This window comes from Rhinolophus hipposideros (assembly GCF_964194185.1).
Source record: "Rhinolophus hipposideros genome assembly, chromosome: 15".
Taxonomy (NCBI): domain Eukaryota; kingdom Metazoa; phylum Chordata; class Mammalia; order Chiroptera; family Rhinolophidae; genus Rhinolophus; species Rhinolophus hipposideros.
The window spans coordinates 67,437,646-67,451,560 of NC_138061.1; the positions used below are offsets into that span (position 1 = coordinate 67,437,646).

The 13,915-nt window shown below is 58.4% G+C and overlaps 1 protein-coding gene across 1 annotated transcript in view; it reads right to left on the minus strand.

Moving 5' to 3' along the window:
• The window catches only part of RET (ret proto-oncogene), a 59,225-nt gene extending 47,639 nt beyond the window's left edge, over positions 1-11,586 (minus strand). Inside the window, exon 1 of the mRNA XM_081075071.1 lies at positions 11,341-11,586. Coding sequence (XP_080931197.1) covers positions 11,341-11,398 — 58 coding nt within the window. The 5' untranslated portion in view covers positions 11,399-11,586. The remainder of the gene's footprint in view (positions 1-11,340) is intronic.
• Between the last annotated feature and the right edge of the window lie 2,329 nt (positions 11,587-13,915).

The window sequence follows — 13,915 nt, forward strand, 5'->3', positions numbered from 1 at the left end:
AAACCCTGGCCTCTGTAGGTGTGTCCAACAGATGGACAGCTTCATGCATACACTGGGCACACAATAAGTGCCAGGGCCAGCTAGTTCACTGGTGCCCAGTGGGCATACTAGTCAGTCTAGTGCAGTCCTAGTCCCAGTCTTAAATTCCTTCTTCCCAAAATGCTGCCAGCAGCCCTCACTGGGCACGGTGCCACTGTGGCCACAAGGCTGAGTGGCCTTCCTGGGCCAGGCTGGGCACACAGCAAGGGCAAGCTGGATCGGCCCAGGACACAGGAAGGAGCGAACAACTGCCCTGGCATACGCTGGCTGCCAGGCTCCCCAGAATGAGCTCGGAGCTCTCCATGTCCCTGAGAGTTCCGCCCAGAAGAGCCCAGGGCTTCTGCAGGCCTGTCTGGTCGGGAGCTTCACACAGAGCACAGCTCTCAAGGCCCTTCCCACCTACATCCCTCTAGCCTGAACCCCCATGGTGTGGTCCATGGTGGAGGAGGGCAGGGGGCCCAATGTGGGGTGCAGTGTCTTCCCAGACACCTGTCCTCCTGGGCCTTGGCTGGGCAGGGATGCTGGAGACCTGGCAGATCAGCTGGTGGAAGAGGGAGACCCAGGGCCAGCTCTTGCCTCAGAGGCGTGCAGGAGCTCCACACTAGTGAACAGCTCCTTCTTGCATACCTTGCCTGAGCTCTGAGTGTAGGTCAGAGACATCATTTCCTCATTCAGCACTGGGAAACAAGCCCAGAATTCAGAATTCACCTCTTGCACTAATGGTGGTGGTACAACCAGGGCCAGGGTCTCCTGACACCCCCCTGTCACCCATATAGCCCTCTGCCCAGAGCAGGGAAGAGGCCGGACTCAGCTGAGGTTCCGGGGCCTGAGGTCTGCAGCTCAGCAGCTTGGAAGCCAGCAGTCCAGACTCACCCTCTGCCTGTACGCCCCGTCCTTCTGCTTCTAGGGGCCAGGGCCCCAGACATGCACCCGAGGCCACCTCCTACATGTCAACCCCTGTCCAGGCCAGCTGCAGTGGCCTCACTGAGATGATGGACACTTCTGTCCAAATGTGATTGCCCAGCTGCCGAGTTAATCACCAGCCTCACCGGCAGTTCCTTCCGGCTTCCATGCAAAGGAAACTGCCAATTATGTTACAATTAATTTCTTACCCAGGGCAAGGCCTGGCTGCAAAAAGACTGGCCACCCAAATGGCCTGCTGATGACTGTGTGCGGTGTGCGGGTCACCAGGCCCCTTTGGCTCCGGGCTCTTGTGCCCCACAGCCCCGGCAGACTGCGTATACCAGCCCTGGCCTGAGGGTGACAACCGAGGACACCATCGGATTTGACCCTGGTCCCTCCGCCTTAAACAAATCTGTCATCCCACTATCTCAAGCGCCTAGAACAGAGATGGTCCTGCCTATTCCCCCACCCCACCCCCACACGACCTCATCCCCCACCTCCCGGCCCAGCACCCTTCTCACCTGTGTTCAACATCAACCTGTGAGACTCCTACAGAGCACTCTTGGTGACAGGCCCCATTCAGAGTCATTCGCATGCATTGTCCTACTTAATACAACTGCCAGAGGTAGGAACGATTATGATTCTTGTCTTACAGAGGGGGAAACCGAGGCAGAGAGAGGCTAAGTACCTTGCCCAAGGCCATGGAGACAGTGAGTCAGGCCTTACACCCAGGCCTCTCCCAGGCCAGTGTGCATGGCCACAGGGCCCTGTGCTCAGTGGCCAGGCACACATGTACAGAGAAGCCAGGGTACCTAACCTGGGCCCCTGAGCCACCCACCCTCCTGCTTGCAGACCAGCTGGAAAATGCTACCATAAATAACCATCCGGCCTCCTTCACCCTCTTCTAAAAGTCAGGTGCCCCTAAAAGTTCCCTTGCACAAATTCACTCTTTTACATGTCAGTGAAGTAGGGGGAAGGCATGGGAAAGGGTAACAGGGCAGGAGTCTGCTCAAGCGGCACACGCCTGACAGGCACAGACAGGGGAATGGCTGCTGGGTGTGCAGGGCACAACTGCCCAGGCCCCCAGACGCTCGGGGCCTGGCATGCCCGGCACTGTTGGGCACAGGAGTGAGCCATGAAAGGTCCTTCCAGCTGGCCCTGCTGGGTCTCAGCACCACCAAACATTTGAGAAGGTAGATCCAGCAAGTTGGCTTCTATACTTGGATGGTGACCCATGATTGTACCTGAGATGGGGTCAAGGCAGACCCTGGGAGAGCAGCACCCACACAGCACACCCACATGGGGTGACTGGGATAAAGGTGTCTCCATGACCCCTCAGCAGCCTGTTAGTCAGAGCTGGGCTTTGCTGGGACCACTGCAGCCCCAAGGGGAGCTGGGAGGCCATCCTAGGTCTGGATCCTCCTCCTCGTCATGTCTGAGAGGAATGCGGGGGCCGAGTCGGGCCTCTGAAAGGGAGCCCCATCTTCTAGGGGGCTTGTGGACTTCTGCCAAGCCAGCCTACCCTCCTGCCCCAGCACGCATTCCCTCCTTCGTGAAAGGAGGGGAAGGCTTGGGATGTCACCGTGCTCCCTTTGGGAGCCCCCCTCAGCCCCTCCCGGCAGCTTCGGGCCTCCTGTCCTCTCCTCCCCCAACTCCCGCTGTGAGCACAGGGTGTACAGCCAGGGTGGGCTACAGCCAGGGTGGGCTGCAGGCAGGACCCCCAGGCAGGGTCACCAGTCTCTGGAGCAGAAGCTGGTGTCTCCCTCGGGCGGGGGGGGCAAGGAAGGCCTCAGGGTACACTCTTCTGGGAGAGTGGAGGGCAGAGAGCTGGGAAGCCTCCAAGAGAGGCAGGCAGCAGCACAGTGTAGACCTGGGCCAGCCCAGTCAGCAAGTCTGGAAGGGCCACTACATGCCCAGCCGACCAGTGCTGGGCACACACTACCTGCGTTTGGACACTGTCATCTAGCCCCCGGGGGCGACAGAGCTCAAAGATCTCAGCTTCAATTGTGAAAAGGAACCCGACTCCAGGGCTGGTGCGGCTGTATGGAAAACAGGTCATGGTAACCAAGTCCTCAGCTGATGCCTCCCCAGGTGCGGGCTCACAACTCCCTCTGGGCCTCAGCTTCCCCATCTGCAAAATGAAAGGGTTACACCTGATGCTGAGGCTCCTTTCAGATCAGATTCTGAATCCCTTATGAGTCTATGTGGCGTCTGTGCAGGAGCAGGCACGGAATGAACTTCCTGACTGGGGCCAAGAGGTCGGATGGTGGGCACCATGGAAACTAGGGTGGGCTTTGCTTAGGTGGCCCCAGTGAGGTGAGGGACATGGGGCTGGAACACGATTAGAACCACACATGTCCTCCTAGGCCCCTGAAAAGACAAGAGGAAATGAGCCTAAATTCGAAGGAGAGCCTGCAGTGTGACAGGAGGAAGCAGAAAGTCGAGGGCAGACAGGGCTACGCTCCTTCACCACCTGGCCGTGCAACTGGCTGGGCACGTGGCCTCTCTGGGTCTGTCCCCAGCGGAGAACTCCCTGAAAATGCTGCTGGGACAGCCCAGGTCGAGAGCACCTGCAGACAGAAGCTGGATTTCCTTTCTCCCCACCCGTCCCGACTCTGGAATCAGACCTGCCACGCTTGTAAAGGCTTCCTGCTACCCCCCAGCCAAGGCCTCCCTGCCCCATGCTGGGCTCCAAGAGGCAGTTGTGCGTCTTCTGGGGGCACGGTGGGGAGGGCGGTCACTGCCTCAGTAAGTACCACTGTCAAAGGACTGGCAGCATGACACTGCACAGTGTAAATGACAGCAATCAACTTACCTCTCTGCCTCGTTATATTCAGACTCTGTATTGAGGCAAAACAGGGCACTGCCTTGGCAGGCGGGCTGCTGGGTCACGGGTTCATGGCATCCCTCCCTTCCTGTCCTTCACAGTGCAGTCCCTGGGCACCAGTGGCTCACGCACAAGTTGTGACACAATTGCTTCTGGGATGTTTAAGTTCAATGAGGCTTTAGGGTCTACGTCTTCTGAGAATGTCCTCAGGGTCCCTGTGGGGTCATGGTGACTCAACCCCCAGAGAAGGACATCAGATGAACTTGTCTTCCCCTAAAGGGACCTGGGGCTCAGACACTGACACGAATACCACTGGACGAAAGTGCTCCCCAGAAATACGTGGAGATTTGATAAAGCAAAGTAGACCCAACAACAAAAAGACAGCTCACCCAATTAAAGCCTTGGCAAAGGACCTAAATAGACGTTTCTCCAAAGATACAAGTGGTCAAGAAGCACGTGAAAACATGCTCAACATCACTGATCATTAGGGAAATGCAAATCAAAACCACAATGAGATACCATTTGTACCCACTAGAATGGCTATAATTAAAAACAAACAAACAAACAGAAAAAACAAACCAACCACCAAAACGTAAGTTGGTGACGTTGTGGTGAAACTAGCATCCTCACACATTACTGGTGGGAACGTAAAATGGTTCAATTGCTGTGGAAGAGTCTGGCAGTTCTTCAAAAAATAAAACTTAGAATTACCATTAGGACCCAGCAATTCCACTCCTAGGCAGGTACCTAAGAGAACTGAAAATAAGGATTCAAACAGATGAATGTTCGTAGCAGCATGATTCACAATGGCCAAAAGGTGGACACAGCCCAAGTGTCCATCAAGACATGAACGGATAAAGAAATGTGGTTGTATCTGCCGCGGAACATCACTCACCCCTGAAAAGGAACGAAGTACCGATATATGCTACAACATGGACGGGTGAGTGGAAGGCCCACTTATGTGAAATATCCAAATCGGACACATGCGTAGAGACAGAGCGGGAGTGGCGGTTAGCAGGGGCTGGGTGGGTAAACAGGCAGCAAAGCCTAACCGATATGGGGTTTCCTTTTGGGGTGATGACAATGTTTGGGAACTATGTAAAGGTGACACCTATGCAGCACTGTACCCAACGCCACTGAGCTGCTCACTTTAACATGGTTAACTTTATGTTACATGAATCTCACCTCAAAAAAAAAAAAAAGGAAATTGTAATCATTTGCCACCATGACCCCCTCCCTCTCTTCCCCTAGCTGCTAGGCCTGACACAGGCCCCTGCTGTGCTGACTAGAGGTCACCTGAAGAGCCAGTGCACAGGGGCACAAGTTCCGGGAGGGACCCCCAGCCTGTGGCGGGGTTCCAGCCTGTGAAACATGGGCTGCTGGCTATGGGCCCCTCCAGGACGGCTGCTCAGAGCTCTGTGCCCTCCCTGTGCACCCTGGGCATGGAGTGGGTGACGAAGGCGCCACAAGCAGGACACACACGGACTGTGTTGGGGTTTCTGTCACCAAGTGCAGTCCTGCCTTTCCTCGCAGAGACAGGCAGATAGGTATCTGGGGAAGCAAAGAAGATTCCAAGGGGTTCTCTGTCAGGACCTCCCAGGGTTCCGTGGTCCCACTGCAGCAGGGACCACTCGCAGTTTCCCCGACTGGGCTCACTCCCTCCCGGTGGTGCTAAGCACACAGTCACCTTGCTTCCACAGGGGCGCGCTGCGTCACTCCACGGCCAGTGGCTGCTGGCACACAGCCCTGTGCCTGACTCCACCCCTCTCCTCTCCAGAAAGGAGACCCCACGGTCAGTGTGGAGGGCAGAATGGGAGAGCAGGCTGGAGAAAGCCCGTGTCCAGCGCCAGCCCTGGCTCGTGTCTTTCACCGTTTCACTGTTTCTGTCTTTGCCTGTTGCACTGGCCGGAAAAGTCCAAGGAAAAATCTCAATAAACTCTCTCCCTCGACTCAGATGCCCACCAACACTGTGCCACCAGCTCAGCCCCACATTCACCCCATCCCCAGGTCCTGGCACAGAGCGCATATCTTTCCCAGTGTTTTCTAGCCTTTGGTTAAATTTTAGGAAATTACATTTTTAATTTTTCCCTTTTTGAAAGAGTAAGAATCATTTGAATTTTCTGGCAATCACACAGGCACATGGACCGTGGGGGGTGGATTCCAACCAGTTCTGATGAGCATTGTCTTGGCACAGGCTTTCTGATTGTTTAGCAACAGAGCTCTTTCTCCAATCAGAGCCCAGATGAGGGCTGGAGCTCCGGGCAGGGCTCGGAGCTCTGCCCCATTGCCTTCTCCTCCCGCGCCACACTGTCCCTCAGGCACTTCTCTGGAGCCCTTGGTCCTGCAGAATCCAGACATCTTCACCCGTTGTCACAGAGGAGCAAAGGCCCTCACATCTGGCGGGTGGGGGGAACTGGGGCCCCCAGGACCTGGACCTTCAGGTGCCACCCCTGAGAAGGTCTGAAGAGCCCCAGCCCCAAAGGACATCACTGATGTCATGGAGAGGCTGCTTTGGCTGGCCCACCAGGTGGGCACACACCTATCCAGGTGCACAGGTGACCTTCCTGTGGTGGTGTCCTGTCTGCTATGCTTTGTGGAGCCACCCACAAAGCAAAAGCAAACAGAGGTGTTTGCTTGAAGCTGGCCACCTGCTCTCCTTGAGGGCCCAGGTGGTGCCTGGACTGCCTCCCTCAAGGTCCACTGGCGTCAATTACTCCACAGGGGCACTTTCTAGGCCATCAGTTCCAATAGGAGAGGAGCTAAGGGAACAGACACCATGCGCCACCTCTTGCCTTACCCCCACCTTGCCCAGGGTTCTCAGGGTGGACAGCTCAGGGGTCCACTGGCTTCATAACCTCCAGCCTTGGGGGAAGAGGGAGGGTCCCAGAGGCTCCCACAATTACACAGCTATGAGGCCAGGGCTCTATGGAAGGACCAGGTGGGGAGGGAGGACAGGGGAAGGGCCCAGCCCACAGGGCCTCTAAGTCCTCAGGGGCTCTACGCCCAAAGAGGGTCTGTCTTCTAAGGTCCTCAAAGTAAGGTGGAGCCCTGACTCGGGAGTCACAGCATTGTGCCAGCCCTGGGCTGCCCAGAGTGGCCACTCTCTGCCACTCTGGGGTGAGGAAGGAAAAGCCAGGTGGGATCTCGGAGGCCTAAGTCTTCTGACCCTTTCAAGCCCCCCAGGAGTGCCTTCTCCAGGCCCCCAGAGAGACATGTTGGGCCTGACCTTTCTAAGACTTACTGACCCCTCCAGTCTTCCAGGGGCCAAATCACTCAGAAAAACAACTGCATAAATGAGGAGAAGGGAGAGGTCAGCCTCTGAACTGAGTGGCCACCAAGGTCACTGCATAATATCCCCACACCAGGAAGTGTCCTCCCCCACACTCAGAGGATGGGGGAAAGGGCTCCACAGTAGAAATGTAGCTACTTCCACAGCACGGAAGGAAGAGCCACTTTGGGGAGGGGGCACTTCTTCAACACTGCCTTTTTTTCTGGGTGTCCCTTTGGGCGCTTCCTTCTCCCAGTCTGTCCTGGAGTCCTGGGGTGGAGGGCCCTGCCCTGGACAAAGGTACACAGTTGCACCCATGCCCCCTGAAGCCCAGCCTTGCCCCTCACCCTACCCCCTCTCTCTTCAGTGCAGTAGCTTTTGTCAGGTGCTGGGTCCCCAGGAAGAAGGTGGGTGCAGGGGACACACTTCTGGCCTGCACTACCAGCACACACACCTCTTCCTGCCACACCAGAGCACACATGCGTCCTCCCCTGGGGCCGGCCATGACAGAGCCATGCCTGGTGGCAGTCCCGAGACCCACAAGACTCCCAGCAATCAGCTAAAGCAGTGGTCCCATCTGAGAAACCAGCTGAGACCCAGAGGGACTCCTGTTTCAGACTCAGCACAGAGGTATACTACACTGTCATACCTGGGCCAGGCTGTCCCCAGGGTCCCTGGAGCTCTGATCAGGTGAGTCACTGGTGTGGGAGCAGGCTCAGGGCCACCTTCCCATCCCAGGACCCCTCCTCAGCCCCACCCGATTCCCACCATCTCTGGCCCAGAGAATGGGCTTGCTGAAAGTCAGAGACCTAGGGGTGGGGAGTCACTAAGTCCTCTCTCTGGGCTCAAGTTCACAGGCTACGGGAGCCTCAGGTGCCTCACCCGTGAAATGGGAAAACAGGGTTTTGGGAGGACACAGTGAGCTAGCAGACAGGCGTGCTCAGCATAGACCAGCAGGCTGGGAGCCCCTTGTGGTGAGGCTGATGCTGTATCCAGTGATGGCCAGGCGAGGGAGGCGTCCTCTCTCAGGTCTCAGAGTGGGGGAAGGCCTCAGTGGGAGTGGCAGTTTCCGGGCCCTTCCTTCCCCTTAGTTCCTCAGTCTGGGTTTTAACAGATACCATAATTTTTAATTAGTTTTCTCCTCCCTTGCCTGAAAGTCCATTAGCTCCCCATTAGGTGAATGAGTCCCATTTTCTTCACACCACCAAGGAAACTGATTTAGTTAGCCATCCCTAAAGCAATTTTGTAGAATAAAGACAATTTAGCAATGCGCTCGCTAAACTTTCCCGTTAACTCTGCTCTCAGGCTCCACCCTAAGGAGCCCACCAGCTGGCCCAGCCTCTGTCCCTGGCTAGGTTGGTCCCTGCTGGGGTCTAGGGCAGCCAGTGAGGGTCAAGCTCTCAGAGGCCAGAGGGGCTTAGCGGGGAGTGGGGGTAAGAGGATAGGGCCCAGGAGAGCCTGGTGAAGCAGGATCCACCTTCTATTAGCTCCTGGCCAAAGAGAAGGGAGGAGCTGAAAGAGAAAGTAAGACTAGCGGGGGAGAGTCCCTGGCCAGGGGCCACTCAGACACCTGCTGGTCCAGGCAGCAGCACCTGCCCAGGCCTGCCTTGCAGCAAGAAGGCTGAGCAAAATGGGACCTAAGAAGCCAGGCCAGGAAGATGAGAAACGTGGTCCTACTGAGGAGTTGCAGGCGGTCCTGGAGATGGTGCCGGACAAGGGGTCAGCCTGGGACATGTGCAGGTGGAGTCCCAGAAGCTGGGATTCTGAGTCCTCAGCTACGCCTCAGGGATGGCTGGACCTGAGCTGAGCAGCAAAGGGCCAGAAACTCTTCTAAGAACAACTTCTAGGTGGAGGTTCTCTAGCTCTGGTTTCAAGATAGCCAGCGCAGATGGGTGGGGAGCGGGGGTCAGGGCCAGTGTCCCAGTGTGCACATGCGGGATCCCAGTGTGTGTGAGTGGCAAGGCGGGGAGCGTGTGTGTCCACAGCTGTCATGAACATGTCTCCTTGAGAAAGGGCAGGAGTGTGTCCTGGTGATGACTATGAGTGTGAGCATGTGTGTGCAAGAATGGATGTGGGTGTGTGTGTGTGTGGGTGTGAGCACAAAAACCAGGGTGTAAGTGAGAAGGCAAGTCCTGCGCTGCTCTGGTAGTCTGTCTGCGTTGGCACCTTTTCTGAAGGTGTGTGCGGCTATACACAACAGGCTAGGGGGAGGCAGGCTGGGGGGTGTCTGTCTATGTTCCATGGCCTTGCTCTGGGCCTCCCTGAGTTCTCCAGCCCACCCCTGCCAGCCCTGAGGCAGCGCTGCTCCTTCCCTGTTCTCTGCTCATGGCCACTGACCCCTTCTGAGTCACCTCCCATACCCACCTCCTGTCAGTCACCCAGAACGGAAGGGAGCTTCCGGTCTTGGGGAGGTATCTTGCCCAGCAGGGGATGACCTGCATCCTCTAGAGACCCAGCCCCTCCTCCCAACAGGTCAGACACTGGAGCGCTGCATCCACAAGAGGGAGCCCAGAGGCCCAGCTGCTCCCAGGCTGGGCGGGTCCAGGCGCAGCTGCAGGCCCGCTAGTGGCAGGCGGGGAGCAGCGGGGGAGCGGCTCACTGAGACCCAGGCTCTGGCAGTTCCAGGGCTGCTGCTCCTGGTAGAGGGCACCCACAGGCCTCTCCAAGGCCTCGGCGGTCTCTTCCTGTGTGGTGTGGGGCCACCGCTCCACTCTCAGTGCCACCGATCGTGGTTTCTTGGTCATCCCAAGGGAAGGATGGGCAGAGTTGGGGGTTCACTCTCCCTGGATTGGAGAGCCTGTCTTTGGCCACCCAACTCTGTGGGCCACAGCGATAGAAAAGCCACCTATTCCTGCCAAATGCCACAGGCCCACCCTTGCAGCCCAGCCCCCACAGTTCAGCCCCCCCCACAGTTCCACTGAGCACAACAGCTAAGCACAAGGCTGTGGGATGGTATGGGGAGGCTGCACTCAGCACTCTGCTTCTGGCTCACACCTGACCACAAGCCCACAATTACAAAGTTGCAACCCAAGAGTTACAGGAGATCTCTATAACACCCTGTTCCTGTTTACTGCTGCCCCCAGGCTGTATTCACAGCCTCCTGCTGTCTTCCTCTAGCAGCACTGAGCCCAGGGTCCCAATACTGGAAACAGACTCCCTTCCCACATTCATCCCCACCGCAAAGAAAGGGCTTCTCCCCTGCCCTCTCTATGATGCACTGAGCAGGATTCCGGCTTCAGTATCTGCTCCTTGAGACTGGGATCCAGTCACACAAACGAAGCCTTGTGCAGGCCTGTGGACCCAGAATCTGTTCAGGACCTGGGGCTAGAGACAGGGTGCCACCGCCTCTTCTGTCCCCAAAGGCCATAGGGAGAGAAAACCCTTTGTAAGTCGTGTCCGGGAGGTGGGCAGGACTCTCCCTCTTTGAGGGAAACTTCATTCAGAAGCACAGCAGGAGGGAATCAGTCAGGGACGGTTTGAACGGAAGTAAAATGCATGACCGAGGGGAATCAAAGATTCTACCGCCTTGGGGTTCATCCTGTCAGGGTTTGGGGGTGGGGTGGTGACCAGCCTTTGCAAGAGCATATCTAATGCTCCCAGCACCAACACTGGTGGCACACGGCCCTACACCGTACTCCAAGATGGGCAAGAGTGCTTATTAAACGTTGACCCAGAGCCGTCATGTGGTCCCAAAGGCCGCACCTTCAGATGCCCCTGCCTGGCAGCGGCGTGCGACTCTGAAAATGCCTGCCGGTGAGGCTGGACCGCGGTGGGCCCTCCGTGAGCTGCGCTGGCCAGTCTGAGCGGGCCATCGAGGGCAGGCTTCCCAGAAACCACAGGCTTTAGGTTTTTAAAAAGACTTGGGCGGCAAAAAACTCACGAGAGAGAAGCAACGTTTTATAAGCGAGGAGATCCCCTCCTCACCCCGCTGCGGGCCGGGGGGTCAGGGCAGGAGCAGGAACGCCCCGACGTGGAGCGCGGAAGGGGCACCAGGGCGCAGCGATGTCCGGCAGAAACAGAACTCCGCGCACAGGTCGCTGGCTTTCTAGGGCTACCTCGCCCGTCCCGCGCTGCCTGCGACGAAAGGGCGACAGTACGAGCGCGCCTCGGTCCTAGCGCGCCCAGACTGCGGGCCCCGACCGCGGCCGGCCCGAGACCCGCCCAGCGCCGGCCCCGAGGCGCCCCGCCCGCCGCACCAGCTCGCTCCCCCCGCCCCGCCCCCGCGGCCCGCCGCAGGCAGAACGCGTTCTCGGGGGCGTCCGCGCCGCCGCCGCAACTTGGCCCCGGCCGCCGCAGGGCTTACCTTCGCCGAGCAGCGGCAGCAGAAGCAGCCACCGCAGCCCCGCCGTCGTCTTCGCCATCGCCCGTGTGCGCCGGGACCGCGGCAAGAGGACGGTGGCTCGGACAGGGGGTGTAGTGCTCAGCCGGGCCGCTCCATCCCGCCGGGACGCGGCGGGCGCGGGGGACACTGCGGGCGCGGAGCGTCGGAGCGCGACACCGGGGCGCTCGCCGCTGCTCGGGCCGGGCTCTGGCCGCCGGACTGAGGCGAGGCAGGCGCGGGCTGCGCGGGAGGAGCGGGCAGGGGCGGGGCGGCGCTGCCAGGGGGCGGGCCGGGCGGGGCCGGGGTGCGGGCGGGATGCGGTGGGGGCGGGGCCCGGGGTACCCGCCCGGCGGCGCCCCTGCGGATCCGCGAGGCTCCGGGGCGCACCCGTGCGGGACGTGGGGCGCGGGCCGAGTCCAAGCGGAGCAGGAGTCGGAGCGAGGAGCGGGGCGCCGGCCGCTGGCCTGCCAACCTCAGCCCGGTCCGCACGCACAGCCACTCTGTCTCAGCCTGTGCACCCTCGCGGGACCAACCCTTCACCCTTCCCCGCCTCCCACACGCGGGGATGCGGGGTCTGGGCAGCGGGGCTGGGATACACCGGAGCGGACCCGGGGACCTGGCGCGGAGCGCATCCTCCGCCATTTCTCAGACCTGGTCCTGGCGGCCTAGTGGGGTGCTTGGAGAGGAGCCACCCCGAAAGAAGAGCTCTTTGCATGTGGAACTGAGTTGGAGAGCGAGTAGCAGGGAGGGACAGGAGCCTTAAATAATATAATGTTTGCCCGAAGAAAGGATACCCACAAACACATACAATCCCAGAAAGGGGGAACTCAAGACCCCTAACATGGGGTTCCTGGGATGAGGTTGGAGACGGGTTCTAGACCCCTGTGGGGAAAAAGCCACCGTTCTCCTCCTACCCCCTAGCTACCTTTTGAGGTCTGGCCTCCACCAGGGCCAGAGGAATGGAAGCCTTGGGGTGGGAGGGTCCAGCGCACTTTGGCCTTGGGGGCGCCCTTCAGGGTCTCTTCTTCCTGCTGTGCACAAGAGGCTGGGGCTCCACCCTCTTGCCTGGCTGAGCTCAGGGCTGAATACAGGTCTGCACATCACTCTGCAGATATGAAGTCAAAGTGAAGTCAGCCTTGCAGGCAGGAGGAGGAGCTGCCAAGACAGGATGGCTGGGGGTTCTGCCAGCTGAGATGGCCAGAGCCGGCCTGTGGCAAGAGGCCAGGGCACAGCATGCCTGGCTCAGGAGAGCCACCCTTCAACCATTAGACGTTGTGTTGCCTGTCTCACATGCCCAGAGCCCCACACCCTCAGATTTATAGGGCTGGTAGCCACAGGGGGCTCCCTTATTTGTAGATAGAGCCTTATTTCTGGTGCTAATGGCTACCAAGGCTGGACACTCAGGGCTGTGCCCAGGGAAGGAACCTGAGTAGAAAGGGAGGGGCTAAGGGGGACTTTACTTTTACAAACAGGCTCCTGTGGCAGGAAAATGCAGACGGAAGAGGGGTGACTTGACTCATTCTTCCAACCACCCTCACCCTAGTACCTCCCAGGGAGTACCCTGGCCAGGCCTTGGCTGACACTGAACAGGCTGGATTCTGGCTGGCTCTGTGTGTCCCATCTGAGGCTGTGCTCCTGCCTGAGTCCCCCTCCCCCTTGCACTCTCTTTCCATCTCCACCCTTGGGGGTCTTGAATAGATACCTGACACTATGGTGTGGGCATTGCCCTCCTTTTAGATCAGTGTCACGGGGGCCTCACATGTGTACCATTGCACATACATGTTCATGTGTGTGCATATGTGCATATGTATGTACTAACATGTGTGGACTTGGGTGCGTCCCCTCCCCCACGGGCATGCCCAGGGACTTGTCTGAAGGACACCCAGTAGGGGCAGGAGTGAAGTCCTGGGCTTGCTGGCTCAGCCCTGCCCAGGACTGTTCATTGGCTCAAGATCCAGAAGAGCAGAAGACCAGTGAGGCGCTGCTTCTCCCAGCAGAGAGGAACTGAATGCAGCCTCCCTAAGGTCCCACAGAGCGAGGTCAGAGCCTGAGCTGCAGCTGAATCCAAAGGTGCAGGGCTGATTCCCCAGGAAGCCCCTCCCTTTGCTCCACTTTGTCCTAGGAGTGCCTGGGACAGTTGCATGGGAGAGTTTGCAGGAGGTTCCTGTTCTCTCTCCTGGCTTCCCCTAGTCATCTCTCTGTGTGCCTCAGCTTCCAACTATAAACATCCCCCTCAGAACGGATGAGGATAGAAAAGGGAGTATGTGTGAGGGTGGAGCTCAGTGCCAGGCACAAGTGAGTGCTCCACAAATCATAGCCATGCCTACGCTTGGCACTTGGCTGTACCATCCTTGCCCTGTTGAGGGACATGGGCTGCCATAGGCATTGAGAAGCTCTCTAGGAGCTGGGGGAGGGAGGTACGTCCCAGTGTTGGCAGTGCTCCCCACCCCTGCCCACAGCCCCCCTTTTATCATAGATTCCTGGGCTCCACCTCCATAAAAATCCACATCTTAAAAAAGAATCCGGCGAGAGGTTCTGATACGGGATTCTGCTTTGG